We start from the raw sequence: 27,794 nt of genomic DNA, 5'->3' as shown, positions 1-27,794 counted from the left end.
CTGTGGGACAAAGTGTTTCTTTGAAGAGCTTTCGGTTCCTCCGCGGTCACCCTGGCACGGCTACGGGAGGTGACCACGGGGCCGGGGGCAGCGAGGTCGCTGGCGGCAGGGGAGCGAGGAGCCCTGGGCAGAGCAGGAGGCACCGTGCCGGCACAGCCCCGCGGTCATCTGATCCCGGCCGGGTATAAATCCACGGCCCCCAGTGCCGACCACGGCGATCCCCGTGCTTCGGCCTCGCTCGCCACCATGAGACAGAGCTGCTCCTTCCTCCTCCTCCTCCTGCTGCTCCTCCTGCCCCCGGGGCCGGGAGCCGCCTTCTCGCTCCTGCGGTACCGCTACGACTGCGGCGACTACGGCATGCAGCTGCTGGCGTACCCCACCCGCGGCCGCACCGTCCGCTTCAAAGTCATGGGTGAGTGGGGGGCAGGCAGGCGCGAGCCCCCCCCCCCCCCCCCCAGCTCTCCTTGGGGGTGTGTGCCGGATCGCCCCGGGGTTACCCCAAAAACCCGAGTTTTGGGTGCTGGTGGCTTGGTGGGCTTGCTGGTGGCTTGATGGGATGAGCTCGATGGGATGAGCCCAATGGTCTGAATGAGCTTTTGGTGGGGGGGGTGCCGCGCTGCCGGGGAGGGTTTCTGTGCGCCTGCCTCGCCAGGGAGCACCACAGCGCCCGGTTGTGCCGCCTCACTTCTCTCGTGCCCGCGGCGTCCCCGCAGACGAGTTTGGCACCCGCTTTGACGTGGCCAACTGCTCCATCTGCCTCCACTGGCTCAACGCCGGGGCGGACGGCGCCGTCATCTTCTCCTCCGGCTACGAGGGCTGCCACGTCCTGGTGAAGGTGAGGATCCCGTCCCACCCGCGGTCCCCCCACGGTGCCGGAGGGCTTCGGGGGGGGGGTGACCGTCCCTCCCGCCCCGTTGCAGGAGGACCGCTACGTCCTGAGGGTGCAGCTGGAGGAGATGCTGCTCAGCGGGGTCCTGGCTGCCTCCTACGAAGTCAACATGACCTGCCCGCAGCCGGCGGATTACGAGATCCTCACGGAGAGCAACACACACATGGAGCACCGGGCCAGTCGGGGCAACAGCGTCCACCAGACCCAGCCTGATGTCCTTGTCCCCCTGTCCCAACCTGGCCTCCTGCACCACGTGTCCCAGTCCACCCTCACCCTCCCGGCACCCCAGCTCTCTCCCCAAGCCCACTCGGAGCAGGTTCACCCCGTGGCTCAGACCCAGCCAGTGCTGGTGCACCCCGGGCTGCAGTCCCAATCCCAGCCCAGCCTGGTTCACCCGGGGCTTCAGCCCCAGCCAGGCGTGGTTCACCCCATCACCCAGCCCCAGCGGGGCTTAATACGCCCGGGCGTGCAGAACCAAAACCAGGGGCTGGTGCACCCTGGAGCTCAAACCCAACAAGGGCTTCTCCGCCCGGGGCTTCAGAACCAAAACCAGCCAGGGCTGGTGCACCCCGGGGCTCAAAACCAAGCAGGGCTTCTCCACCCAGGGCTTGTGCCCCAAAACCAGCTGGGGCTGGTGCACCCTGGAGCTCAAACCCAACAAGGGCTTCGTCCAGGGCTTGTGCCCCAAAACCAACCAGGGCTGGCGCACACCGGGGCTCAAAACCAAGCAGGGCTTCTCCGCCCAGGGCTTCAGAACCAAAACCAGCCGGGGCTGGTGCACCCTGGGGCTCAAAACCAAGCAGGGCTTCTCCGCCCAGGGCTTCAGAACCAAAACCAGCTGGGGCTGGTGCACCCCGGAGCTCAAACCCAACAAGGGCTTCGTCCAGGGCTTGTGCCCCAAAACCAGCCTGGGCTGGGGCACGCCGGTGTCCAGTCTGGCTTAATGCATACTGGTGCTCAGACTCAAGCAGGCTTTGTACGCCCGGGAGCTCAGCCCCAAAGCCAGCCGGGCTTCGGTCGCCCCAGCCTTCAGACCCACTCCCAAGCCGGTCTCCTCCGCCCCGGGCTCCAGAGCCAAGCTGGGCTGCCTCACCCCGGCTCCCAGCTCCACTCCCAGCCGAGCCTGCTGCGCCCGGCTCTCCAGAGCCAAACTGGGCCGGTACATCCCAGCCATCCCCGACTGGGTCTACTGCGCCCGGGACCCCAATCCCGACCGGGTTTGGTGCGCCCTGGCCTTCAGGCTCAGCCCCAGCCGGGTCTGGTGCGTCCAGGACTGCAGCCTCAAGCCCAGCCTGGTTTGCTACGTCCCGGGCTTCAATCCCAGCCCAGTCTGCTGCAATCCACGGCTCTCTTCTACCCCTCGGCAGGGGCAGGTAAACCAGCGTGGTGGGATGATGCAGCTGGGGCTGGGTCCCCTCCGTCCCCGCAGCAGCATGTCGCAGCCATGAAGGGATGCTTGGGGCAGGCAGGGGGCTGCTTTGGCAGGGGGCTGCTTGGGAGGACAGGGCAGGGGGCTGCTCGGGGCGATGCTCAGGGCAGCGTCCCCGCCTCTGCCACCCCAGGCACCCAGCTGACGCGGGAGCAGTGCCAGGTAGCTGTGGGGAGGATGCCCTGCGTGGCCCCGCAGGGCCGGGATGCATGCCTGCAAGCGGGCTGCTGCTACGACGACATGGACCGCGTCGCACCCTGCTATTACGGCAACACGGGTAGGATGCTCGGTGGGGTCCTTGGGGACATCCCATGGGCGACCGCCTTGGCCAGCCGGCGTGGAGAATGGAGCGGGGGGCCCCCGCGGGTCGCTGAGGTTGATGGGGTCGCTCCCTCGTGCCGCAGCCACCGTGCAGTGCCTGCTGGACGGGCACTTCGTCCTCGTGGTGCCGCGGGGCCTCGCCACCCAGCCCTACAACCTGGACAGCGTGCGCCTCGCCAGCACCCAGGCCGGCTGCGAGCCCGTCAGGGCGACGGAGACCTTCGTGATGTTCCGCTTCCCCGTCACGCAGTGCGGCACCACCGTCCAAGTAGGGATGCGGCACCCCCCCCCAGCTCTGAGACCCCCCCCAGCCACTCAGGGTGGGGACCCTGACCCCGTGTGCGTGCCCACCCCAGGTGATCGAGGACCGGCTGATCTATGAGAACCAGTTGATCTCTACCATCGATGTCCAGGGGTCCCCCCGCGGCTCCATCACGCGGGACAGCATCTACATGTAAGGGGAAGGTGGGCGAAGCCAGGCAGAGAGCCGGGACCCCGCCTCTGCAAAGCCCATCAGCTCCCCTAGACCAGCTCCCCCCATCCTTGCTGGTATTTGGTACTGGGGTCCCCGGCAGCAGATGCCCCAGTGGTGCCCACCCCTCCTTGGGCTGGGGGAAGCTGATGCCGCGGGTGGGGGCTGGAGGGCGCAGGGAGCATCCAGATCCGCTCTGCTCCCCGCAGCCTCCAAGCTCGCTGCATCTACAACGCCAGTGACCTCCTGCCGCTCCGCATGGAGGTGGCCGTGCCCTCCACGGCCGCCCCCCTGGCCATGCCAGGGCCGCTGGGGCTCCAGCTGCGCATCGCCACGGGTGAGCAACCCCCCTGCCGTGCCCCCCAGCCACGCCGTCCCTGCAACCCCGCTCAGCCTCTCGCTCTTCCCGCAGACGAAAGCTACAGCTCCTACCACCCCGACAGCGATTACCCCTTGGTGAGGGTGCTCCGGGACCCCATCTACGTGGAGGTTCGCCTCCTGCAGAAGACGGACCCCAACTTGGTGCTGGTCCTGCATCACTGCTGGGCGGCCCCCAGCACCGACGCCGCGGCTGAGCCGCAGTGGCCCATCCTGGTGGATGGGTGAGCAAGGAAGCGGGGGGAACAGGAGGATGGAGACTGGGGGGGGGTGTGGGCTCACCGGCACCAACCGAGGGTCCCTCTCGTGTGCCCAGGTGCCCCTTCACAGGGGACAACTACAGGACCCAGCTCGTGCCCGTGGGTCCGGCCTCGCCGCAGCTGCCCTTCCCGAGCCACTACCAACGCTTCGTCATCTCCACCTTCACCTTCGTGGAGCCCCCCTCCATGGAGGTGCTGGAGGGAGAGGTGAGGGAGGGCCAGGGGTGGCCCCGGGGGCTGGTCAGGGACTTCAGAGGTCCTTGGTGGGCCCCCCCGAGCCCTCCAATGTCGCCCCCAAACCCACCCCAGCACCTTTCCCGAGCAAACCGCCCAGCTGCCCACGGTGCTGGCGCAGCGCTGCTCCGCTCTGGTCCCACAACGGCAGCGGGAAGCCCATGCTGCTGGGACATGGGGTTTCCTTGGAGCTTGGAGCACCTTCTCCAGGGACCCCCAGCACCGTCGGGCCGCTGACGCTGGCCCACCTGTGGCTTCCAGGTGTACATCTCCTGCAGCGCTTCCGTGTGCCACCTCGCGCAGCCCGAGCCCTGCCGGCCCTCCTGCCAGCTGGGAGTACCCTCACGTAAGTTTAGGTGCCACTGGCTCCTGCCTGCTTCCTCAGCAGCCAGCCATGGGGAGACCTCCGCCTGCCCCAGCTTTCCACGCCAACCCCCCTGTCCCTTCCCAGGAGCGCGTCGGTCTCCGGGGAACAGGACAGCTAAAGCCGCGGGCACCATCACCTCCCAGGGACGCATCATCTTGCCAAAAGTCCCCAAGCTGCGGCGAGGCTGAGCCCCGAAGGCGCTGGGTGAGTGCCCTCCGCTCCCTAAACCGCTCCTTCATCCCAGCTCTAATTCTTCTCCTCTTCTTCCAGCGCAGCGCCTGCCTCCAGCCAGACGCTGCCTGACAGCTCCAGGCAAGCTGCAAAAAAAAATAAACCAGTGCATAGCACGGCTCAAAGCGAAGGCTGCGGCGGTGGTTTGTCCCTGGGTGACGGGACGGAAGAGCAGGGGCCCCTGTCCCCATCCCAGAGCTGGCAGCACCCACATCTCCTCCCTGCTCCCCCCCTCAGCCCTGCTGGCTGGGGGCTGCGATGTTCCCTGTCCCACCCCGCGCTTCCGCCTGCTCTGTCGGAGCCTCCTCTCCTCTGTGCTACACTCTAGCCCTTCAGAGCAGCCTTCCTCACCCCCACGACGACAGGGGCTGGCACGCATGGCTACGGTGAATAGTTCTTTATTTCCGTAATGAAACTAGATAACTGCTTACAAAACCTGCACCGTCCTTCCCTCCCTCCCTCCTTCCACACATCCCGCGCCGCAAATAGCCACCAGCGCCAGGGCCGGAGGCTTTTGTTGCATCAGTTACAATCACAGAACAGAATATCTAAAGCCAGAAAAGACGCACACGGAACTGGAAAAGAAGAAAACTAAAACAACAAATCCATAGAGCATGGGGAAGGCAACATCCAACTTCCCCTCTGCCAACAACTACAGCAGGGGAGGCCGGAGAAGCAATGAACCATTTGCTTCCCTCTCCCCTGACCCCGATCCTCCCTCCCGCCCTCCCACCCCAAACCCCAGCCCAGCAACGAGACCCCGGCCCCACGTCTACAGGCTGTAGAACTTCAGGCTCCGGTCCATGCCCGTGGAAGCAATGAACTTGGCGTGGTGGCCAAAAGCCACTCCCGTGGTGAGGCCGCTGTGTTCTGGGGAGGGAAGAGAGCCCGTGGTTACAGCACCGAGGGGAGTCAGCCCCTGCCCGCTCCCCGCTGAGGGTGGCACGGGCAGAACCGGGCCGCTTCCACGCCTGCCTGTGCCGAGGAAGCTGAAAGCTTGGGCTGGGCAGCCACGGGAAGGTTTCACTGCAGGCAGAGCTCGCTCTGCAGACGCAGGAGAGCATTTCCTCCTCCTCAGGAGGGGACCTACACACTCCCCACCCGCCTCCGCCCTCCCATGGCCCCCACCAGCCCCAGCCCCTCACCTGTGAAGTGGAGAATTTCCGTCCACTGCTTGCAAATGTAGATCTGGACGTCCGTCCCGCCCAGAGCCAGGTAGGTACCGCTCTGGTCAAAAATGAGAGACTTCACCTGTGGAGGAGAAGGGGAATGAGGCTTCAAACCAGGCCCAGGAAGCTCCAAACGGCCTCTCGGGGTGCCAGGGGGGCAGCACCTCCACGTTGAGGCTCCCCCAAAGCAGGGGAGCGCAGGTGTGGGATGGCGGATGCTGGGAGAGCCTGCCCAGCCACGCCGTCAGGGGGGAAAAGGGGACAATCACACACCTCAAAGTTATTGTCCAGCTGCAACGTCTTGAAGTTCTTGAGCTTACGCAAGTCCCAGAGCTTAACAGAGGAGTCGTCCGCTGCCGTGGCCAGGTAGTAGCCGTTCTCGGAGAAGGCGATGCTGGTGATGGGGCCCGAATGTCCCGGGAAGTTGGCCACGTTGGTGCGTTCCTGGGGATAAAGCAGTTAGAGACCGGCTGCCGGCAGGAAACAGCAGCACCCTCGCACCGGAATCTCAGATCCTTGCAACTGCAGCCGGGCGGGCAGCGTCAGTCTCTGTCATCAGTCCGCTTCAGAGTTAAAATGCAAGTGGGTGAACGAAGGCTGCGCGGCTTCCGTACACGCTTTGTTGCCCTGAACCATGGCTCAACAGGTCAACATGGGACTACAGAGCTAACCTGCCGACAGCCGGAGCTGCTCCTGTGCTGGAGCTACAGCCCATCGCTACCGTGGAGCTGCGCTGACAAATTCGCAGCTGCGGGACTGAGCGAGACCCACGGACATCCAGCACAGACCCATCCCGCAGCAGAGCTAGGCAGCCTGCCTGCGAACCTTCCTGTTCCTCACTGATTCTCTTGGGGACGCAGCAAACATCTCCTCGCCTCAAAAGAACCCCCGATCGCCAGCTACGGCATCAGAAGTGGCCGTTTTTCAGCTGAAGCTTTGTATTTTTGGAGAAAAACACAGAAGAAAGTCCCCAAAGCCCCACTCCAGCAGACACGGGCACCACGCCTCGGACTGAACGCTCTGCTGAGCGCCAAACCAAGCACCCCCCGTGACACGCTGCCTCCCTGTCCCCTCCCACACGCCCAGGGCCAGCTCTACCTTCAGATCCCAGATCTTGATCTGAGAGTCCATCGTCCCTGTTCCAAAAATGAGCCCGTCCGGGTGGAATTGGGCACAAGTGAGAGCTGCAGAGACAGAAGGGGAGATTCGGAGCGTTGAGGAGACTTTCTCACTTCGTTAGCAGGCCTCTCTTCAGAGTTCTTTTGAGCTCGAGGAGCTCAGGGACCCACAGGAAGAAAAATCCCTTCTCTCCAGGCTGGCAACAGCCTCCCCAGGGTAGGGACACTCAGCCGTAAGCCTTACCGCAGCCAGAGCTCTCATCCGTCACCTTGGTGAGGACGCGGCCTGTCTGGATATCCGAGAAAGCCCAGTACTGGAAGAGAGGAACAGCGTGTTGGGCACAGAGGGATGAGAAGCAGGGGGGGAAGGTCTGTGGCCCGGAGCTCACCTGGTCATCAGAAGAGCTGAGGAGGTAGTCGCCTGTGGCGTGAAGGCTCAGCCCCGTCACGGAGCCCTCATGGGCACGGACAACCTGGACGCACGAAGCGTTGGGCACAGACCAGATGCGGATAGTAGCATCGGGAGAAGCTGAGAAGACCAAGTCCTAGACAGGGATGAGGCAGGAAAGTTAAAACAGCAAAAGACTTTCACCTCTCCACCTGAGAGAGCTCCCTACAGGAGAGAACTGGCCCGCCACGAAGCAGAGACCCCACCAGAAGAGAGCACCAGAAGGCAGCCCAGAAAATCAGATCTGGGGCAACTTGGCTGTGAGGGAAGAGGCCGAACGCAGCCCCAAGCGCACCTGAGACGGGTGGAAAACGACACTGGTAACCTTCTTGGAGTGCCCCTTGAGCGTCGCCAGGATCTGCTCCGAGCTCTTATCGAAGACGATGACGTTTTTATCAGCCCCGCCTGGAAAACAAAGCAGGGAGCGGTGAGAGACAGGAGTCTGTGGCCAACCAAGTCCAAGTCCACCCACTTTTTCTAGGGACCACTGTCCGGAGAAGCTTTGCCATGAGGTGAGAATCCCTCGTGCCCCTCACCCCGCCTCTATCCCCTAAAGCAGAGAGAAAGGGACCTGCTCCCAGGCAGCTGCAGGCTCTGAGCTAACATCACACAGTCCCCAGCAAGCGGAGGAGGCTCCCTTACCGGTCAGGATCTTGTTGGTGTCGGAAGGACAGAGGTCCAAAGCAAGGATCCCTGGAATGCTGGCACTGTGCAGCCCCTGCACGAGGTAGGAGGATGCCAGATTAATGCCGCAAGCAAGAAAATGCCCCCAAAGGGAATTGAAAAGCCCTCGAAGGAGCCCAAGGTGTTTCATTCCAACAGCGGGAGCCCGTGCCGCATCTATTCCAGCACAGATCCCTGCTGGCAGCGGCACAGAGCGTCACGACCTGCTCCTTGCTCTGCCCAGCAGCAGATTTGTCGCTTATTGATGCTGCAAAGCGGCACAGGATTGCTCCGCGTGCCCGGCTAACATGGGGGAGTTTTCAAACCCCGGCCTGCATCACAGCACTCACCACGTGCGAGGCGACCTGCCGGTACTTGCTGAGTTCCTCCGGCTTCACCAGCTCCTCTGGAACAGTCTTGCCTCTCTGCAAATGGAAAACGGCGCGGAGATAAACATCGGCCTCTCTCAGGGCATAGCACATCACGGCTGCCGTTGTATCTTCAGAGCGAAACGGGGCCGCTTACCTTCTTACGCTCCGTGGTGAGCACCGTAGCCTTGTCTTGAAGCTGCAAAACAAGAGAAGAGCGGTCACAGAGTGACTGGGGCTCCCACGAGGGAAGGCTGGAGAATGGCTGCTGCCGAAGGCCCCTTCCTTACCTTCTGGATGATCTCGGGGGTCATGCCTGCGAGCTCTCCCAGATCCATGGACTCCCCAGCTCCCTGCACGGGGCAGAGAAAAGAGCTGGTTACACCCGGAGGAGGAAAACAGGGGGAATGAGTGGAGACAGGCAGTGGGGGACCAAAGGGAAAAGCGCTGAGACAGGCACCAGGGGACTCACCGCCACGTTCGGCTGGGAGGACGGCACCGTTTGGGGCACGATGAGGCCAGCCTGTGGCTTCAGAGTCGCCAAAGCTGCGGAGGCAGAGAAAGGCTGCGAGTTTAACAAACGCTCGAAGGGGAAAGGAGACGGCGTCCGGCACAGCGATGGCTACCGAGACTACCTGCTGCCGGGCCACACGCTGCTTGCTCCTCCCCAGCTCCCCTTCCCCGAGGCCTGCAGCCCCCATCCCATGTCACCCACGTCACCTTCTCTGGCGGCGGTGACCTCCTTGGTGAGCCGAGCGATGACTCGGCAGGCGGCATCGTGCTGGTAAAGCGCATGGGACAGCTCCTGGCGTGTGGTCTGCAGCTGCTGGCGGAGGGTGAAGCTGTGCAGCATGACGGCATCCTAATGGGACGAGGCAGAGTCGGGCAGAGAGGGAAAGGTGTTAGCTCCGGCGCAGGCAGCTGCCGGCGCTCAGCTCCGTTCCCAGCCGTGACCCGGCGCTTACCCACTCATCCTGGAGGGCTTTCAGGATGGCTGGGATGCTTGTGGCAGACGGAGGCTTGGGCCGGATCGGGTGGGCGACTGCCAACGAGACAGCGTGAACACATCAACCGCATCCTCAACGCTCCCGGCGATGCCTTCAGACGACCGCGCCCCTGGCTCTACACCCCGCAGCAACCTGAGCCCTTCGGCTCAGCTTTTCCGACCCCGTCGGGCTGATGGTTTGCCTGCCGCGGCTATCAGGGAGAGCGTCGCTGACCGATCCCTCGGGAATCCTTTCTCAGGGTGCCAGCACCCGGCTGGGGACTCCTGGCTCCCCCAGGCCGGGCACAGCGGCCAAATCTGGCGTCTGCGCAGGGCCCCGCCATCGCCGCTTCTCCTCCAAACCCTTTTTTTCCTGGCCGTAGTCCCGCGCCGTCAATAAACCCTCCTGCACCCCAAACAACTCGCGCACCTCCGGCCTGCACCCCCGCTCCTGCCGGTGCTTTTCCCGGGAGAACCGGCGCAATCCCCTCCTCCTCCTCCTCCTCTTCCCGGTACCTTTGATGTCGATGAGCTGCTCCTCGGAGAGGGGCTGGTTGTTGACGGGGTCGGTGCCGTTCTCCGCGATGTACTTCTCGATCAGCCGCCGCTCGTAGACATGATTGGAAACCGGGGAGACGCAGGGGTGCTCGGGCACCTCGTTGGAAACTGGGAGGGAAGGAGGGGAGCAGGGATTACGGCACCGCCGAGGGACCGGGACCCCGCAGCCCGGTAACCCCCCCCCCGGCCCGGTAACGCCCCCGGTAACCCACGGGGCCTGCTCCGCGGCTGCCGCCTCCGCACTCACTGGAGCAGATGAGGGCCATGGCGGAGGCCGGGCGGCCACGACGCTCCGGCTACGGCCCCGCTCCGGTTCCGGTGGCGGCAACAACGACGACGGTTCTGGTTCTGGTTCTGGTTCTGGTTCTGGTTCTGGTTCTGGTTCTGGTTCTGGTTCTGGTTCCGGTTCCGGCTGGCGCGCGCGCGGCGGCCGCGACGTTCCCAACGGCTCACGCGGGCGCCGCCGCCGCCGGAAACGGAAACGCTCCCGGCATGCACCGCGCCAGCCCCCCCCCCCCCCGCGCTCCTCCGGGGGAGACCGGCGCCTCCCGGCATGCCCCGCGCGCCGCCACTGGGCCCCGCTGCCCCCCCCTCCCCTTTTCCCCGGAGGCCGTTGCCACAGCGACCGGATCCCGGCATGCAACGGGGGCGCGCGGCCGCTCCGGCCTACAACTCCCGTCGTGCCCCGCGGCGGCCGCTAAGGGCGGCCCGCCCCCGCGCGCGCGCCTGGCCCGCCCGGCTCCGCAGCGCCCCCGCGCGGTGGCGGTGAGCGCTGGTCCGCCGGAGGGGGGGGTAAAGTGGGGGGGGGGGACACCCCGGGGTAGAGACGGCGGCGGGGGGGGGGGCGTGGGCCCCGGTTTGGGGGGACTGGAGCGAGTGGGGGTGCCGGGGCTGGGGGATCGCGGGGGGGTCGGGGGTCTCCCGTGGGATGGGGTGGGGGGAACTCGTGGGGACGAGGAGGGAGGGGGGCACCGGGGGTGGCTCCCTGGGGGGAAGGGGAGCCCCGCGGGGGTCTGGGGGGGCCCGGTGGGACAGGGTGCCTGGGGGGGGGGGGGAACGGGGCACCCCGGGACTGGGGGGGGGGGACAGGGCTCCCGGTGACCGGGGGGGGGGGGGCACACGGGGGCAGGGAGGAGTGGGGTGGCCGGGATGCGGGGGGGTGCGTGGGGTCTCCTGGGGTGCACGGCGATGGCTGCGGCCCATCCCGGAGCACCCCACTCCCTCCTCCGGGGCAGGGGGTGCCCGGTCCCCCCCCACCCCGGGCCGGGCCCGTACCCTTGGGCAGGGTGGGCTCCGCATCCCGCTGACGCCCATCCTAAAGATAACCGGGGCGGCCGGGCAGCGCCAGCCCAACCCGGGGGACGCGTCCCCCCCCCCGCTTCGGGGGACCCCAAAAGCCAGCGGGGGGAACCCCGCTGCCTCCGTCCCCCAACCGGAGATGGTTTTGGGACGGCGCCCACGCTGCCGCTCCCGGGTGACGGAGGTGACCCCGGCGTGGACGGGACGCGAGGCGTCGGCAGCTCGAGGGGTGCCCGGGTCCCGCGGCGCTCCCGCCCCGCTCTCCCTTTTCCCCGCAGGGACCCCCCGGGCCGGAGGCAGGAGCTAAGATGGGGGGTGACGCGGGGCGCTGGGCCTTGCTGGCCGTGCTGCTGTGGGTCCCCTTCCTCGGGGCGGCAGGGGACCGGGCGGAGGACGGCCAGGATGGTTTTTGGGGTGCTGCCAGCGATGACCTGTTGTCGCAGCTGGGCCGAGCCGCCTGGGAGAGCCTGGAGAGCTGGCTGGGCCCCCAGCCCCTGCGGCTGGTGGCAGAGGTAAGGTCCCGGCCCCACGGCACACGAGGGGGCCATCCCCGGTGTCCCCTCCTGCCCCACTGCAGGGTAGGGAGGTGGGGCGGGGGGCTGCGTCTCACCCAGGCGCCGCCGCCCCCCCCGGCACCGCTCCCCAAAACCCCGTGTCTCCCCGCAGAGCCTCTCCGCCGCCCTCTGGGTCGTGTCCTTGGGGATCTCGGCGGCCCTGACCACGCTTTGCAGGATCCTGGGGGATCTCCTGGCCGTCTCCGGCATCGGTGGTGAGCAGCAGCAGCGGGGGACACACGCACACACACACAGGGACCGGGGAAAGGGGTGGGGAGCAGCCGGGTTTGGCACCCGGCCCCAGTGCCACCGCCGTGCTGCTGGTGACACCCGCCTCCCTCCCAGGGGAGCGCTTGGTGCGTGCTGCGGCGCTGCGTCCCAGCGAGGTGCAGCGGGTGCTGCTGTGGGGGCTGGCTGCCTTGGTGGGCTCCCGGCTGCTGTCGTGGTTGCGGGGGCTGCTGCTGCCCATGCTGCGCTGGCTGAAGCTCTGCTGTTTCCTGGGTGTTTTCTTCCACGTCGCCGCTTCCCAGAAGAGCCCCACGGTGCAGGCGGAGATGCTGCTGGGGCTGTGGGTGCTCTACGCCCTCCTGGGGCGTTTGGTGGGGCCCCCAGACCCCAGCACCCAGCTGGATGCTGCCGTGCGCAGCCTGGAGTGGAAGGTGGAGGAGCTGCAGCGGCGGCAGAAATGGGGGGGGCCCCCGTAATCGGGAGGAGTGAGTCCCTCCCGCCTCGGCTCCGGCTCCATCCCCCCGCCAAAAGCGTGCGTCCTCCCTGCTGAGCCCCCGCACCCCTTCCTCTGCCCCCCACCGCTGTCCCGGTTCTCCCCGGGAGGGGGGCTCGGTTCCCCCGTTAGCCCCTTGCCCCGGTGTTGCGGTTTAACCGCAACTGGTAACTCGGCCCCACGCAGCCGGCCGCTCGCTTGCCCCCCGTTGGGATGGGGGTGAAAATCGGAAGGGTAAGAGTGAGAAAACTCCTGGGTTGAGATAAAAACAGTTTAATAATTGGAATAAAGGAAAGTAAAATAATGATAATGATGATAATGATGAGAATAATGATAATAATGATGATAATAATGATAATAATATAATGATAGTAATCATAACAGTAATGACGATGATGATAATAATAACAAAAAATTGTAGTGAGAAGGAAAACAACCAAAAGAGGAGCAAAACCCAGGGAAAACAAATGATGCAACCGCTCACCACCCGCCGACCGCCACCCAGCAGCCCCTCGGCCAAGTCCCCCCCGCCCCGGTTTATATACGGCGCGTGACGTCGTGTCGTATGGAATGTCCCTGCGGCCGCTTTGGAGCAGCTGGCCCGGCCGTGCCCCCCTCCCGGCTCCTTGTGCACCCGGCAGAGCACGGGAAGCTAAAAAGTCCTTGAGCGGTGCCAGCGCTACCGAGCAATAACTCAGCCAGCCGGGTTATCGGTGTTATTCGCATCCTAAATCCAAACCAGGGCCCGCCGCCAGCTCCGAGGAGGCAAATTAACTCTATCCCAGCCAAAAGCAGGACACCCGGGGTGAACGCCAGCCCGGGAGTTCCGCCCCGTCCCGCTGGAGGCACAGAGGAAGGGCCCCCCTTCCCTGCAGCACCCCCAAAATTGGGGCCCCGCTCCCTGCGCACGCGCCTCGGTGCCTTCACGCGAGCCAAAGGTGCCTTCCCCCGGGGAGGGGGGCTCCTGTAGCCTCGGCAGCCCCCTGCACCCCCCCCCCAGCCCCAAATCCGGGCCTGTCATGGAGGGGAGGAGGGCGTCCTAAGCCCCACTTGCCCCGTCGTGCCCGTCCAGCCGGCTCCGGGGGTCTCCCCAGCCCAAAATGGGGGCTCTGCTCATGCAGGGGGGGCACGCAGCCCCCCTCGGGGCCAGCATCCGGACCCCGTGCTGTCAGTTCTTGGGTTTTAAGCTGCTTTTTTAAACTGTTTGGCTATGTGGTTCTGAATAAAAACGGTGTTGTCGCGGCCTGGCTCGGCTGCTCACCCTGCATGTGTCCCTCTCTGTTTGCTGAGGCCGGTGCCAAGCACCCAGGAGGAGGAGGAGGAGGAAGGGGGGGTGTTTATCCGTGCCAGATTCTGGCCCCTTCTCCGTGTCCCCATCGCCCTCCAGCCGTCCCCTACGGAGCCTGGCGTGCCTCCCTCCCGCTGGCTCCGTGCCCCCAGCCACATCTGCGCTCCAGGCCCTTCCTGTGTCCCCAGATGTGTCCCAGTGCCACCCTTGCTGGGGATGGGACAGGGCAGGACGGATGCCAGCCGTGGGGCAGCCCCCTCCGGGCTTGGGAATCTCTCCACAAGGCCCGGTGTGCCCGGCCCAGGAGTGGGGATGGGGAGCGGGGATGGGTTTGGGGAGCAGGGATGGGCAATGGGAATGGGGAGCAGGGATGAGGATGGGGATGGGGCTAAGAAGCGGGACAGGGAGCAGGAATGGATTGGGGGAGAAGGGGTGGAGAATGGGGATGGGGAGCAGGGATGGGGAGCAGGGATGGGTTTTTGGAGCAAGGTGGGGAACAGGGATGGGGAGTGGGATGGGGCTAAGGAACAGGACAGGGAGCAGGAATGGATTGGGGGAGAAGGGATGGAGAATGGGGATGGGGAGCAGGGATGGGGAGCAGGGATGGGTTTTTGGAGCAAGGATGGGGAGCAGGGATGGGGATGGGGAGTGGGATGGGGCTAAGGAGCGGGATGGGGAGCAGGGATGGGTTGGGGAAGAAGGGATGGAGAATGGGGATGGGGAGCAGGGATGGGTTTTTTGAACAAGGATGGGGATGGGGAGTGGGATGGGGAGCGGGGATGGGTTTGAGGAGCGGAATGGGGAGTGGGATGGGGAGCAGGGATGGGGACGGGCAGTGGGATAGGGATAAGGAGCGGGATGGGGAGCAGGGATGGGTTTGGGGAGTGGGATGGGGAGCAGGATGGGGATAAGGACAGGGATGGGGATGGGGAGTGGTATGGGGACGGGGATGGATTTGGGGAGGAGGATGGGGGTGGGGAGCAGGGATCGGGATAAGGAACGGGATGGGGAGCAGGGATGGGGATGGGGAGCAGGATGAGGAGTGGGGATGGGGATGGGAAATGGGGATGGGGAGCAGGATGGGGATGGAGACGGGGATGGACATGGGGAGAGGGGGTGGGTTTGGGGAGTGGGACGGGGATGGCTAATGGGTTTGCGAAGCAGGATGGGGAGCAGGCTGGGGAGTGGGGATGGATTTGGGGAGTGGGATGGGGAGTGGGATGGGGAGCAGGGATGAGAATGGGGATCAGGGATGGGTTTGGGGAGCGGGATGGGGATGGCGAAAGGGTTTGGGGAGCAGGACAGGGACGGGGACGGAGATGGGGAGCAGGGATGAGGACGGCGAATGGGTTTGGGGAGCAGGACGGGGACGGAGATGGGGAACGGGGATGGGGATGGACATGGGGAGCAGGATGGGGAGCAGGGGTGGGTTTGGGGAGCGGGATGGGGAACAGGGATGGGGAGTGTGATGGGGATGGGGAGCAGGATGGGGAGTGGGATGGGGAGCAGGGATGGGGATGGGGATGAGGAGTGGGATGAGGAGCAGGGATGGGGATGAGGAGCAGGGATGGGGATGGGGATGAGGAGTGGGATGAGGAGCAGGGATGGGGATGGGGATGAGGACAGGGATGGGGAGCAGGATGGGGAGCGGGGATGGCTTTGGGGAGCGGGGTGGGGACGGCGAGCGGGGACGCGGAGCAGGATAGGGACGGGGACGGAGACGGGGAGCGGGGCCGGGGACGCTGCGGTGCTCGGCGCTGCGCAGGGCGGGCAGGGCCGGTGTTTAGGACCCGGCGGGACGAGGCGGCGCCGGTGCCGGTCCCGCCCCGGCCCCATTGTCTGGGCGCGGAGGCGGAGGGACGGGAGCGGCGGAGCCGCTCGCACGGACGCGCCGCGGAGCCCGCCCGGCCATGGCCCCCGCACCGGCCCCGGCCCCGGGGAGCCGGCTGGCGCTGCTGGCCGCCGCCCTGCTCTGCGCCTCAGGTGAGCGCGGCCGCCCCGGTACCGGCACCGGTACCGGCACCGGTTACCGGTACCGGCCCCGCCGCGGGCAGCGCCGGCAGCCCCGAGCCGGGCTCCGCAGCCGGTGGCGGCGGGGGATCCCCGCCATCCCGCCTGGATCCGCTCCCGCCGGGCTCCCGCCAGCCGGGGCGAGCTGCCTTCCCCGCCGTCGGGATCGCCGGGATCTGCTCCCCCGCCTCCCGGCTCCATCCCGAGGGGATCCGCTCCCCCCCGCGCCCGCAGGGTCTCCTCCGGGGCGGAGAGCAGCCGCTCCCCCTCCCACCAGCTGGGATCCCCCGCCATCCGGAGGGGATCCCCCGGCGGAAGGTGGGATCCGCTGCGATCTCGGCGGGGAAATCTCCTCCTCATCCACGCGGGATCCCTGCAGTCCGAGGGGATCCGCTGCCCCCGGGAAGCCGGGATCTGCCCCGGTCCTCTCCCTCCCTCCCCGCTCACCGGATCCCCCGCGATCTGCCCCGGGGAGCTGCCCCGCTCCCATGCCCACGGGGAGCCGTGGATCGGGTGGGATCTATCCCCGAGCCCCGTGGGTGAGCCCTGCCCGGGCATCCCGGCGGGATCCATTCCATGCGTACGGGGATCCCTGTGATCTGGATACCCTGATCCTGGATCCCACCCCACGGGACCCGGCACCATCCCTCTCCGCCCTGGGGGAGCGGGACCCCACGCCGCTGGCGGAGCCGGGGCAGCCTGACGAGCGCCGCTTCGTTAGTGGGGAGCAGCCAGGCCTGGAGAAACCGTGCTGACCCCCGTGCCGGCCCCCCCGCCGCTGACCCTGGCGCTAGCGGGGTGCCACGCCGCCCCCCAGCACCCGCTCCCGGGGGGCACCGCGAGGGTGCAGCGTCAAAAAAGGGACAACCTCCGGCGACGCGCCGTGACCCTGTCCCCGAGGGGGCTGGGATGGCCGGGGTCGGGGGGCTGTGCGATGCCACGGCACTGCCAAAGCCGGCTTTCTTCTCGTGGCACCAAGCTGCAGCCTCAGACGCGGAAAGTGGGCGCGGAGACCCCCGGCTCGTCACCCCGGGGCAACCTCTGTGGCCCCCGAGGCCGGTGACACAGCCCTTGTCCTCGCAGCGAGGGGCGACGGGGACCCTCCGGACCCCGTGTACCTGCCGGCAGACCTGGAGGTGCTCGGCGTGCCCGAGTACTACCGGTTGCAGCGGGCAGACCAGGACTTGCCCGCCAACGCCTCCCTGCACGCCCGCACCGAGACCTTCCTGCTGCTGCGGCACGGCTCCGCCATGCAGCCCCTCGTCCAGGCCACCTACTCGCCCTTCAGCACCCGGCAGGTAAAATGGTCCCCGCCGCCCCCGCCACCCCGGGGCAGCCCGGCCCCCTTGCCACCATCCCTGGCTTTTTGCAGGAGGTGCCCACGGAGAGCCCCCCGGGGAGGGACAACTCGGCAGCCTGGGCCATCCGCGCCGTCTCCCTCGAAAACGCCGTGTCCCCCGCCGAGCCCTTCGCCCGCGTCCTCTTCCACCTGCAGGGTCCCGACTGGCTGCCGGGGCAGCGGGACCACCCTGGGGAGCGGGACCACCCCAGGCAGCGGGATCACTCCATGGAGCGGGATCACCCAGGGGATCTGCCCTGCGTCGCCCTCCATGCGCAGCACCGGGGCCGGGTGGCCCGTGGGACATGCCGAATGCAGGTCAGTGCCACCCACCGGGGGCTGGAGACCCCCCCCACCCTGGGGGGCCACCCCGCTTGGCCCCCCCCCCCCCGCACCCTAGGACCACGTTCTCCCTTCCAGGCACCCCTAGGCGTCTGCGTGGTGGAGCTGGAGATCCCCCCGCGCTGGTTCTCCCCAGCATCCCCTGCCCCGCGCAGCCGCCGCCGGGCAGCCGAGCCCCCCGGGCGCCCCGAGCCCCCCGAGCTGGCCGAGCTGCATTACGGCGTGGCGGGGCCGGGGGAGTGCGGCCGCGGCGGGGGCCGGGAGCGGGGCCGCGGCGGGGAGGCACCGTGGTATTTGGGCACGCTGGAGCTGCGGGCGGCTGAGCCGGCGCGGCGGCAGGAGGTCCGGCTGGACGATAAGGTGCTGCTGCGGGTGCCCGACGCCACGCTGCGCCCGGGGCAGCATTTCACCGCCACCCTCGCCCTGCGGCACAACTTCACCGCCGACCAGTTGACGCTTCGGTGAGCCCACCCTCCCCCGGGTGGGTGGGGGACCCCCGTAGAGGCCGGGGGGGTGCCGGGAGGTGGACGTTGTGTGACCGGAGTCCGCTGGCAGGATCAAGGCGAAGAAGGGGCTGCAGGTGATGGCCGCCCGCCCCGGGTCCCCCACCGCCTGGACCGCCCAGCTGGAGCGCAGCCGGGGTCCCAAGCACTCGACGGCCGTGGTGACTTGCCGGCGGAGCGGGGACGCCCGCGGCGGCTGGAGGTAGGGAGCGGGGACGCTGCCCCGGGTCCTTGGGGACCCCCCCGGGACGGGAGGGGACTTCTGCATGGGGGCCCAATGCAGCCCAGTAAGAGCAAAGGGGACCTGTGCATGACACTGTCCCCATCCCAGTATGGCCCAGTTGGAGCAGGGGGACCTGTGCATTGCACTGCCCCTGTCCCAGTATGGCCCAGTATGGCTCACGGGGACCTGTGCCACCACTCCCATCCCAGTATGACCCAGTTGGAGCAAGGGGACCTATGCATTGCACCACTCCCATCCCAGTATGGCCCAGTTGGAGCAAGGGGACCTGTGCATTGCACCACTCCCATCCCAGTATGGCCCCGTGGGACCTATGCATTGCACCACTCCCATCCCAGTATGGCCAGGTTGGAGCAGGGGGACCTGTACATTGCACCACCCCTGTCCCAGTATGACCCAGGGGGACCTGTACATTGCACCACCTCTGTCCTAGTATGGCCCAGTATGGCCCAGTGTGGCCCAGGGGGACCTGTGCCACCACTCCCATCCCAGTATGGCCCAGTTGGAGCAGGGGGACCTGTATATTGCACTGCCCCTGTCCCAGTATGTCCCAGTATGGCCCAGTGGGACCCATGCGTTGCACCACTCCCATCCCAGTATGGCCCCGTGGGACCTATGCATTGCACCACTCCCATCCCAGTATGGCCCAGTTGGAGCAGGGGGACCTGTACATTGCACCACACCTGTCCCAGTATGTCCCAGTATGGCCCAGTGGGACCTGTGCATTGCACCACTCCCATCCCAGTATGGCCTGGTTGGAGCAGGGGGACCTGTGCATTGCACCACTCCCATCCCAGTATGGCCCAGTTGGAGCAGGGGGACCTGTATATTGCACTGCCCCTGTCCCAGTATGTCCCAGTATGGCCCAGTGGGACCTATGCATTGCACCACTCCCATCCCAGTATGGCCCGGTTGGAGCAGGGGGACCTGCACATTGCACGACTCCCATCCCAGTATGTCCCAGTATGGCCCAGTGGGACCTGTGCATTGCACCACTCCCATCCCAGTATGGCCCAGTACGTCCCAGTATGGCCCAGTGGGACCTGTGCGTTGCACCACTCCCATCCCAGTATGGCCCAGTGGGAGGGCTGGGGGGCATGGGGCAGCCCCGATCCCCCTGTGGTGGCACAGGGCGGCCGATTCCGCCACGTTCCTGCACCTGGACCTGGCCGTGGAGAACGGGACCGGGGGGCTGGCGCCAGCGCGGCCCCTCACCTGGCAGGTGGAGTACCCCGGCCAGGACCCCGAGGCCCAGAAGGACAAACTGGTGTGGGAGATCCAAGTCTCGGAGCGGGACGTCCGCGCCCTCGTCCCCTTGGTGCAGGTGGGTGCCCCCCACCCCGGTGCCTCCCCGGCCCCCCGGGACCACGCGCTCAGCCCCGCTCTGTCCCGCAGGAGCTGGAGATCTTGAACACGGCCCCGCTGACGGGGGTCCCGCGTGCCGTGCCGGTGAAATTGGTGATGGTGGAGGCTGGGGGCGGCGTGACCGAGCTCACCGAACCGCCGGGCTGCGAGTCGGCCGACAAGCAGGTGCTGCAGGTGAGCGGGGCTCCCGGCGTCCCCCCGCCACCCCCCAACCCTGCCCAGGGGCTGCCCGCTCCCCTTGCCCCTCTGCGTACCTCCCCCCCCCAGGTTTCGGATGCCTGCGACGCGGTGTTTGTGGGGGGCAAGGAAAGCCGGGGTGCCCGAGGGGCGCGGGTGGATTTCTGGTCGCGGCGCCTGCACGCCTCGCTACGCTTCACCGTCTGGGCACCGCTGCTGCCGCTGCGCGTTCAGCTGGGCGACACCGCGCTGGAGCAAGTGCGGGGCTGGCGCCTGCCCGGCGGCCCCGAAAGGTGAGCCCGGCACCCGGGGGGGGGGTCCCCGCCACCACCCCCCGCCACCGCGGTGATGGGCGAGGAGGGAGCCGGCACGGGGTGCTGAGCCCCACGCGCTTGTGAAGGGTCTGGAGCACAGGGCTGGTGGGGAGCGGCTGGGGGGGGCTGGGGGTGTTCAGCCTGGAGAAGAGGAGGCTGAGGGGAGACCTCATCGCTCTCTGCAGCTCCTGGCAGGAGGGTGCAGGGAAGGGGGTGTTGGGCTCTTCTCCCAAGGAACCAGTGATAGGATGAGAGGAAATGGGCTCAAGCTGCACCAGGGGAGGTTTAGATTGGATATTGGGAAAAATTTCTTGATGGATAGAGTGGTGAAGCATTGGAAGAGGCTGCCCAGAGAGGTGGGGGAGTCCCCATCCCTGGAGGGGTTCAAAAAACGGGCAGAGGTGGCACTTTGGGCCATGGTTTAGTGGGCATGGGGGTGTTGGGTTGATGGTTGGCCTGATGATCTTAGAGATCCTTTCCAACCTTAGTGATTCCTAGTTTTACTTTCATTCAAAAATAATGCAGCCAGCAAGCCAGGAAACCTGAAATTATTCCTCTCCCTTTAATTGGTTTAGTGTTGGACTTGGCAGTGTTATGTTACTGGTTGGACTGGATGATCTTAAAGGTCTTTTCCAACCTCAACGATTCCATGATTCCATGTAAGGGGCCACGCTCAGCCCTGCTGAGCCCCGTGGCACTCGTGACACAGGTCCCTGCCTGCTGAGCCCCACGGTGCCGTGCACCCCTGCCCCGCCAACCCCCCACGCACTCGTGACACGTCGTCCCCCCCCCCCATGGCACACCCCCCGGCAAGCCCCACTGAGCCCCGTGGGGCTGGTGACACCGGTGTCCCTGCCACCCCCAGCGCCCCGGCGGAGGTGGAGGAGCCCGGCGAGGAGGCTGAGCGGCGGGCGCGGGGCTGCCGGCCCCAGTACCAGCGGACGGCGGTGAGGGTCCTGGCGCACTTTGTAGCCCACCCGCTCGATGGTGGCCATCACCTCGCCTACCTGCCCGGCCCCGAATGGCTCCTGGATGTCACCCACTTGGTGGCCAGCCGGACCCGGGTGCAGGACCCTCGCGTGGCCTCGCTGGAGGGGGGCACGGTGGTGGTCGGCCGGGAACCTGGGGTCACCTCTGTGGAGGTAGGTGTGGGGGGCTCATCTTTTGGGGGGGGGTGGAGGGGGGGTCCTGGGGGCAGAGGGGAGCTGGGGGGTGCAGGGGCTGGAGGGAGGGAGGTGGGGGGCTGGAAGGGGTCCTGGGGAGGCTGGAGGGCTGGAGAGAGGGAAAAGGGGGGCTGGAAGGGGTCCTGGGGGGGCTGAGGGATGGAGGGGTGGGAGGGAGGGAAAAGGGGGGCTGGAAGGGGTCCCAAGGGAGGCTGAGGGATTTAGGGGCTGGAGAGAGGGAAAAGGGGGGCTGGAAGGGGTCCCAGGGGGGGCTGAGGGATGGAGGGGTGGGAGGGAGGGAAAAGGGGGGCTGGAAGGGGTCCTGGGGGGGCTGAGGGATGGAGGGTGGGAAAAGGGGGGGCTGGAGGGGGTCCCAGGGGGGGATGAGGGAGGGAGAGAGGGAAAAGGGGGGGCTGGAGGGGGTCCCAGGGGGGGATGAGGGAGGGAGGGAGGGAGGGAAAAGGGGGGCTGGAAGGGGTCCCAGGGGAGGCTGAGGGATTTAGGGACTGGAGAGAGGGAAAAGGGGGGCTGGAAGGGGTCCTGGGGGGGCTGGAGGGGCTGGAGGGAGGGAAAAGGGGGTCTGGGGGGCCACGCCGGGAGGATGGAGGGGTGGAGGCCATGAAGTCTGGGGGCTCACAAGGTCTCCCTGGTGCCCCCCCCTGCCCCCAGGTCCGCTCCCCGCTCTCGGATTCCATCCTGGGGGAGCAGATGCTGGCGGTGTCGGAGGAGAAGGTGACGGTGACGGAGCTGCGCGCCCGGCTGGTGTCGGGGCTGTCCCTGACGCTGCGGGCAGAGCCGGGCCACCCCGCCGTGCTCACCGCCACCGCCCAGGGGACGGCCACCCTGCGTGCCCCCAAACAGGTGAGATGGGTGGGTGGGTGGGGGGGGGCCCGATCCTGGGTGCCCAGGGTGGGCAGTGCCGGGGTGCCCGGTCCCCGCCGCCGGTGCCACCTTCTGCCGGCATCCCTGGCAGGAGGCGATGCTGTCCGTCTGGCTGTCCTTCTCTGACCGCACGCTGGCCCCGCTGGAGCTGTACGGCTGGCAGGACGCGGCGTTGACCGTGACCTCGCTGGACCCCGCCGTGGCCACCGTGGGGGGCTCGCCCGGTGTCCCCGCCGCCCGCCCGTGGGTTGTGGCAGAGGGGCCGGGGCGGGGGGCTCTGCTGCAGCTCAATCTGCACCCCTCAGACGCCTGCCGCCGGGGCCGGCACCGGGCGGCCGCGCTGGCCACCGGCACCGCCTGGCTTGAGGTGGGGGACGGTCGGCGTGCCCCCACCCCTGGTAGCCCCCAGCCCCGTGGTGGCCGGCCCCGGCCCAGCTCACCCTTCTCGCGGGCTGAGGGGGCCATGTCGGGGGAGGCGGTGACGGCGGCCGGCGAGCCGCGGCGGAGGGACCCTGCCGGCGTGGGACCTGCCTCCACCAAGCTCCAGGGGCTGGGGTCTTCCTCGGAGGAGGAGGAAGGCTATGGCCACAACCGCGCTGGCGGGGAGGAGGAGGAGGAGGAGGAGGAGGATGAGATGGTGAAGGCTCCCGAGCGGGTGACCGACCTGGAGATCGGCATGTACGTCCTGCTGGGCGTCTTCTGCCTGGCCATCTTCATCTTCCTCGTCAACTGCATCTTCTTCGTCTTGCGCTACCAGCAGAAGGAGCTGCCGGATGCCGGCGCGGCCCCCTCGGCCCCCCAGCCCCACAACTGGGTTTGGCTGGGCACCGACCAGGAGGAGCTGAGCCGGCAACTGGACCGCCGGCAGCCCGAGCCCCCGGCCCCCGAGGCGGGCACCGAGGCCGGGCGCTGCTGCTGCGGGGTGCCCCCGGGCACCGCGCCGAGCTCCGAAACGGGGGGTCCCCCCGGCACCCCAACACCCGGGGCTCCCCTACCCCGCAAGGAGAGGGGTACGCCGGGGGGCGGCCGGAGGAAGCGGGTGGAATTCGTCACCTTCGCACCCCCCCGGGACCCCGAGGAGCCCCCCCAGCCCGCCCCTAACGTCCAGTCCATCCTGGTGGCCAGCGAGGATGACATTCGCTGGGTGTGCGAGGACATGGGGCTGCGGGACCCCGAGGAGCTCAGGAGCTACATGGAGAGAATTCGGGGCAGCTCCTGACCCCGGGGGGCTGCCCCCGGCCCCCCAGCCCCGGGCAAACCAGTAAGGGACCAACCTCCTCCCCGCGCCACTCCGAGGGGACGTGTCCCCCCTTCCCATGCCCGCAGCGGGCTGTGCTGCTCCTGGGGACCACTGGCCCATCCCTTCTGGTGGCCCAAGCCCTGCCCCAGCGGGGCCACCCATGGGACCAGCCCCAGATGCCCGGGGGGGGTGTGTGTGTGTGTGGGGGGGGTGTCTCCACCCAGCTCCGAGCATCCCCCTCCTCGGGGTCCGCAGCAGCCCCTGCCTCGGTGGCACTGGGGAGGAAGCCAGGGTGCCCTTACTGCTTTGGGTCTCATTGCGACATTGTGTTCATAGTGATGATGATGATGATGATGAGTCCTGTGGTCTGATCCCGAGGAGGGTCCCGTGCCCCCCGCCCCACCCGTGCCGTGGGGCGGAGGGGGGCACACGCGCCCTCCCCACCTTCACCCCCGGCCACGCATCCGTTTTGTACGACTGGCATTTTCTACCTGTAACGCCCCAGGAAGGGGTTGCTATGAGGGGCTGTTATTTATGGAATATTTTTAATTCTGACGTTGTTACAAAAATAAAATATTTAAAAAAAAAAAAAAGACAGGCAGTTCCCCCTGTGCCATGGCATCTGTTCCCACCGCCGGGTACCGGCAAGGTCGCATCCTGCCAGCGCTGGGCATGGGCGGCAGGGATGGGAGAGGGTGGAGGTGTGGTGCTGGGGGTACCACCGCGGTGCTGCCAGTGGGGACCGGCTCTGCCAGGCATGGCTGAGCCCGCCGGGCTCCTGGGGATGGGCACATGCCCTTGACATTGGTTCCACGTGGGGACGAACGTGGGAGGTGGTCACAAGATGGGCTCGGGGGCCGGTCCTGGCCCTGGCCCAGCTGGGTGACCTTGGAGGAAGGAGGTCCCTCAACCCGTGTCCTGCCACGAGGAAGGGGCTGCTGCCTTCCTCCTCAGCCTGTCCAGCCCCAACACCCCCGACCAGGAAGCAGCTCATCCCTGCCTGTTCCTGGGTGTCCCCCCCCCCTGCAATGGCCGGTCCCCGATCCCCCCCAAACCCCAGCAAAGTGTCTCTCCTGCAATAGCAGCTGCAGGCGATGGGCCAGCAGGTCCCTTTATTCAGGGATGCCATGGGGATTTCCACCCCACCAGTCCCCCCAGTAGCCCCCCAGCGATCCCAAGACACTCCCAAATCGCCCTGGGTGATAGCAGCACACCCCCCCCCCCCCCCCCATCACCCTGCTCCTGGCGGGCTCCCCACGCTGGGCTGGCACCCACCCAACCTTTCCCCCCCCTCCCTCTGCCCCACTCCGGGGCTCGAGCCATCCCCACAGCTCCCCAAAAACCCATGGGGCCACGGAGATGGGGTGACCGCTCTGGCTGCCTGGGGTCCTGTCCCCCCCCCCCCCCGCCCCCCAATGCCCTGTTGGCACTGGGACCAGCACCCCTGTCCCCAGGGAAGGAGGGGGGTGATGCCCAGTTACCCCCCCATGGCACCACCTCAGTCCTCCTCCAGCCCCGTGCAGAAGATGGGGGGAGCCGGCTGCGGTGGCCGGCTCCGGTAGCGCCTGGAGATCCAGGCGAAGAGCAGGCAGGTGATCGACTGGATCCCCGCCAGCAGGAAGAAGTAGTTATCCATGCGGCAGCTGTTGATGCTCCCTGCCAGCGGGAGGGTGGTCAGAACCCGGGGGAGGGTGGTGGCCCTCAGGACAACCCCGTGTCGGTGTACTCTTGTCCCCACAAAGACACCCCAAGCGGGAGGTGACACCCGTGTCCCCATGCCAGCACTCACCGTAGTCCTCCAGGCAGCGCATCCACCCGTGGGTGGGCAGCGAGAGGAGGGTCAGCAGCCCCGACCCCAGCAGCGAGCCCACCCCGGAGATGAAGAAGAAGAGACCCATGATGGCTCCTTTCATGGACTTGGGGGCCTCGGTGTAGGCGAACTCCAGGCCTGCGGGAAAGCAGCAAGAACATGGGGAAAGGCTTGAACCTTTCGGGGTTCCTCCGACAAACCCACCCACCGTGGCAGGGGGGCTGCGGTGGGTACCCCGGGGCCAGAGAGAGGTGGGCGTCGCTCACTGGGGATGCTGGCAAAGAGCTCGCTGATGCCGATGAGCAGGTACTGGGGGACCTGCCACCAGATGGGCAGCGTGGCAGCCAGGTAGCGGTCCCTGCCGATGAGCTGTGACACCGTCTGGTTGCGGTGCACGTACTGCAGCCGCTGCCTCTCCAGGATGCCTGTGGGATGCGGGCAAGGGGGCTGAGCGCCCACCGAGCCCTTGCCCGCCGCAGCATCCCGCCCCAGCCTGGGTCCTACCTGCTGCGAGGATGGAGGCGAGGCCGAAGAACATGCCCAGAGCCATCCGCTTCAGCACTGAGGGCAACAGCCTCCGCCGGGCTAGGAAGGGGTCGATGACGTGGTCCTTCAGGGGCACCAAGGCTAGCAAGACCACCACGTTGGCCAGGAGCAGCCAGGCATCTGGGAACTGCGGGGCAGAGGCAGGTCAAGCCCCAGCTGGCGCTGGGGAGCTCAGCATCTCATGGGATGCCCAGGCTCCCACCCCAGCCGTCACCCATCAGGTCCACGGAGCTGCTGGCCCCATCCTTCACCGTGTAGCCCTGGAGGGTGTTGGCGCGGTCCTGGCCGTGTTGGAAGATGCTGGGGATGTGGAGGTGCAGACCTTGCAGGTAATACGTTGACTGCATCTGAAAGGCAGTGGGATGGTGGCATCACGGGCTCAGCTCCCCGACGGACCTGCCACCACCGATGGTCCCTGCCTGGTGCAGAGCCCACCCGGCACCTCACCTGGAAGTAGACCATCCAGTAAGGGATGAAGGTCAGCATCACGGGCAGGATCCGGGCCAGCACCTGGAAGTTGGCACGGTCCTCCTCGGGCGAAGGGGCTCCGGGCTGGGGTCTACTGTTGGGGAGAGGGTCCCCAGCCTCCCACTGGTGAGCGCTCAGCCTGGGGAGAGGGACAGCGTGGGAAAGGCCAGGGCTGGGAGGGCTCAGCCCCCCGCAGACCCCCCCACCCTTCTTACCTGGCCCCATTGCCCCCCAGCCAGGAGCAACCGCAGCTCTGTAGGGCCAGCTTGATCATGGCAGAGACCTGGCTGCCCGTGGGGGGCTTGGTGACGAAGGTAGGGGTGGCCAGGAGGAAGATGAGGAGGGCCAAGGCCAGACAGGCGACGGGGATGAGGTAACCGGCCAGAAAGCTGACGTTCTGCTGGATGAAGGCCACCACCAGCAGGGAGAAGACGGCTCCGATGTTGATGCTCCAGTAGAACCAGTTGAAGAAGCGCCGCATGGCGTCACCGCCCCGGTCCCTCACCTGCCAGCGTGGAGGGACGGGCCTCGGGGCTGGTTCTCAGCCCCGGCAGCACCCAACCCCAAATGCAGGGCTTCTGCTTCATCCGATGTCCCCCCATCCTCCTGCATCCCCCCATGCCCCATCCCACCACCCTCCCACCCCTCACCTCTCGGCTTCCCTCCCTCCTTCCCCCAGCACGGATGTCCCAGGGGTCTTGAAGGATTTGGAGGTGATCTATGGGGTGCAACCACATCTCCTCCACCCCATGGGAGACCCCACTCACCTTGGCTCGGCAGAGAAGGAAGGGAAACCCACAGGTCCATGGCATGGTGCTGGGAGGAGCCGGTTGGGAAGGGGGAGACGGGGATGGATGCCGCTGGCTGCCGCACTCACCTGGTCGGCGCCGAAGGAGGTGAGGTTGGCTCTGACGGAGCTGACGCCCAGCGCCAAGAGCAGGAGGCCGCTGTAGATGGTGGGGGCACAGTACTGCTCGGGGGGTTTCCCCCAGCACGTCCCACCGCGGTGCCAAGAGCAGTTTCGGATGGTGCTGGCGGGCAGCTGCCCGCACACCGAAAGGCGCCCGTCCAGCGATGCGGTGGCGGGCAGCAGGCATGCCGCTAGCAGGTACAGCAAGAAGCTGAGGGCCACGGTGCCGTAGCGGCCCAGGTAGACGTCGGCCAGCCAGCCGCCGATGGGCGAGAGCAGGTAGGAAGCCCCCAGGAAAAGCAGGCAGGCGCAGGATGCCTGGGTGTCCCCCCAGCCGAAAGTGCCGCTGGTGAGGTAGAGCACCAGGTTGGCCGTGATGCCGAAGAAAGCCGCCCGCTCCAGAGCCTCCACCGCCAGCACGGCCGCGCACGCTGCCCCGCGCCCCTTGAGGGGTGTCCCCCCCAGCAAGGGGGTCCGCTCCCCGCCGTCCCCCGTCCTGGCTATGCCCTGCCCCGGAGCACCGCGCCTCTCGGTGCTGGCTCTGCTGCTCTTCATCACCCCGAGCGGGCGATGCAGCCGGGGGTCCCCGTCCCACCACGGCCCCTTCTCCATCCCCCTTGGCCCCTCTGAGGGCTGCCCGCCTCGCCGGGTGGGCGTCCTCCGTTCCTGTCCCTCCCCGGCTCCCAGTTCCCCATTCCTGCAGAACAGACAAATCATATGACGGCTCAGAAA

The 27,794-nt window shown here is 67.1% G+C and overlaps 5 protein-coding genes across 6 annotated transcripts; 3 read left to right on the top strand and 2 right to left on the bottom strand.

The window, feature by feature from the left end:
- Window positions 1-246: 246 nt before the first annotated feature.
- ZP1 (zona pellucida glycoprotein 1) lies at window positions 247-4,538 on the top strand. Its single transcript, XM_075713393.1, has 11 exons — window positions 247-412; window positions 714-835; window positions 921-2,262; window positions 2,452-2,595; window positions 2,723-2,907; window positions 2,996-3,093; window positions 3,321-3,448; window positions 3,524-3,713; window positions 3,806-3,956; window positions 4,245-4,329; window positions 4,435-4,538. Exons 1-11 carry the CDS (start codon window positions 247-249, stop codon window positions 4,536-4,538), a joined length of 2,715 nt encoding a protein of 904 aa, XP_075569508.1.
- Window positions 4,539-5,346: 808 nt separating this feature from the next.
- On the bottom strand, window positions 5,347-10,180 carry PRPF19 (pre-mRNA processing factor 19). The gene is made up of 16 exons (XM_075713395.1): window positions 10,138-10,180; window positions 9,849-9,998; window positions 9,313-9,389; window positions 9,068-9,209; window positions 8,820-8,893; window positions 8,638-8,700; window positions 8,505-8,546; window positions 8,330-8,404; window positions 7,959-8,034; window positions 7,612-7,721; window positions 7,258-7,413; window positions 7,113-7,182; window positions 6,849-6,934; window positions 6,024-6,194; window positions 5,727-5,832; window positions 5,347-5,451 (listed from the first exon to the last, which is right to left on the bottom strand). Exons 1-16 carry the CDS (start codon window positions 10,154-10,156, stop codon window positions 5,354-5,356), a joined length of 1,515 nt encoding a protein of 504 aa, XP_075569510.1. The 5' UTR covers window positions 10,157-10,180; the 3' UTR covers window positions 5,347-5,353.
- A 1,317-nt stretch (window positions 10,181-11,497) lies between these two features.
- Window positions 11,498-12,447, top strand: TMEM109 (transmembrane protein 109). Its single transcript, XM_075713396.1, has 3 exons — window positions 11,498-11,701; window positions 11,856-11,958; window positions 12,089-12,447. Exons 1-3 carry the CDS (start codon window positions 11,498-11,500, stop codon window positions 12,445-12,447), a joined length of 666 nt encoding a protein of 221 aa, XP_075569511.1.
- Window positions 12,448-15,662: 3,215 nt separating this feature from the next.
- TMEM132A (transmembrane protein 132A) lies at window positions 15,663-23,307 on the top strand. 2 transcript variants are annotated; one of them, XM_075712841.1, is made up of 12 exons: window positions 15,663-15,735; window positions 16,846-17,060; window positions 17,135-17,419; window positions 17,522-17,578; window positions 17,636-17,904; window positions 17,999-18,148; window positions 19,319-19,511; window positions 19,583-19,726; window positions 19,820-20,022; window positions 20,909-21,185; window positions 21,876-22,067; window positions 22,180-23,307. In XM_075712841.1, exons 1-12 carry the CDS (start codon window positions 15,663-15,665, stop codon window positions 23,305-23,307), a joined length of 3,186 nt encoding a protein of 1,061 aa, XP_075568956.1. The 2 variants fall into 2 exon arrangements, with proteins under 2 accessions (XP_075568956.1, XP_075568955.1); XM_075712840.1 differs by having other exon boundaries at window positions 17,522-17,904.
- A 1,519-nt stretch (window positions 23,308-24,826) lies between these two features.
- On the bottom strand, window positions 24,827-27,674 carry SLC15A3 (solute carrier family 15 member 3). Its single transcript, XM_075712273.1, has 8 exons — window positions 27,030-27,674; window positions 26,368-26,657; window positions 26,132-26,291; window positions 25,936-26,031; window positions 25,643-25,811; window positions 25,405-25,563; window positions 25,118-25,276; window positions 24,827-24,984 (listed from the first exon to the last, which is right to left on the bottom strand). The coding sequence occupies exons 1-8, from the start codon at window positions 27,672-27,674 to the stop codon at window positions 24,827-24,829; spliced, it is 1,836 nt and encodes a 611-aa protein (XP_075568388.1).
- Window positions 27,675-27,794: the final 120 nt, after the last annotated feature.

This window comes from Pelecanus crispus, chromosome 6 (genome assembly GCF_030463565.1).
Source record: "Pelecanus crispus isolate bPelCri1 chromosome 6, bPelCri1.pri, whole genome shotgun sequence".
In the NCBI taxonomy this organism is placed as follows: Eukaryota; Metazoa; Chordata; class Aves; order Pelecaniformes; family Pelecanidae; genus Pelecanus; species Pelecanus crispus.
This window is presented reverse-complemented; position numbering and strand designations above follow the sequence as displayed.

Coding starts and splice junctions, on each gene's coding strand:
- ZP1 (XM_075713393.1), top strand. CDS start 247: ATGAGACAGAGCTGCTCCTTCCTCCTCCTCCTCCTGCTGCTCCTCCTG. Junction 2,908..2,995: donor AGTGCGGCACCACCGTCCAA/GTAGGGATGCGG, acceptor TGCCCACCCCAG/GTGATCGAGGACCGGCTGAT. Junction 3,449..3,523: donor CCAGCTGCGCATCGCCACGG/GTGAGCAACCCC, acceptor CTCTTCCCGCAG/ACGAAAGCTACAGCTCCTAC.
- PRPF19 (XM_075713395.1), bottom strand. Junction 8,405..8,504: donor TCACCACGGAGCGTAAGAAG/GTAAGCGGCCCC, acceptor TTCCATTTGCAG/AGAGGCAAGACTGTTCCAGA. Junction 6,195..6,848: donor TCAAGATCTGGGATCTGAAG/GTAGAGCTGGCC, acceptor CTTTATCCCCAG/GAACGCACCAACGTGGCCAA.
- TMEM109 (XM_075713396.1), top strand. CDS start 11,498: ATGGGGGGTGACGCGGGGCGCTGGGCCTTGCTGGCCGTGCTGCTGTGG. Junction 11,702..11,855: donor CCCTGCGGCTGGTGGCAGAG/GTAAGGTCCCGG, acceptor GTCTCCCCGCAG/AGCCTCTCCGCCGCCCTCTG. Junction 11,959..12,088: donor GGCCGTCTCCGGCATCGGTG/GTGAGCAGCAGC, acceptor CCTCCCTCCCAG/GGGAGCGCTTGGTGCGTGCT.
- TMEM132A (XM_075712840.1), top strand. CDS start 15,663: ATGGCCCCCGCACCGGCCCCGGCCCCGGGGAGCCGGCTGGCGCTGCTG. Junction 18,149..19,318: donor GACGCCCGCGGCGGCTGGAG/GTAGGGAGCGGG, acceptor GTGGTGGCACAG/GGCGGCCGATTCCGCCACGT. Junction 22,068..22,179: donor CCCTGCGTGCCCCCAAACAG/GTGAGATGGGTG, acceptor CATCCCTGGCAG/GAGGCGATGCTGTCCGTCTG.
- SLC15A3 (XM_075712273.1), bottom strand. CDS start 27,674: ATGGAGAAGGGGCCGTGGTGGGACGGGGACCCCCGGCTGCATCGCCCG. Junction 26,292..26,367: donor CTGGGGGGCAATGGGGCCAG/GTAAGAAGGGTG, acceptor CCCTCTCCCCAG/GCTGAGCGCTCACCAGTGGG. Junction 24,985..25,117: donor GCGCTGCCTGGAGGACTACG/GTGAGTGCTGGC, acceptor TCCCGCTGGCAG/GGAGCATCAACAGCTGCCGC.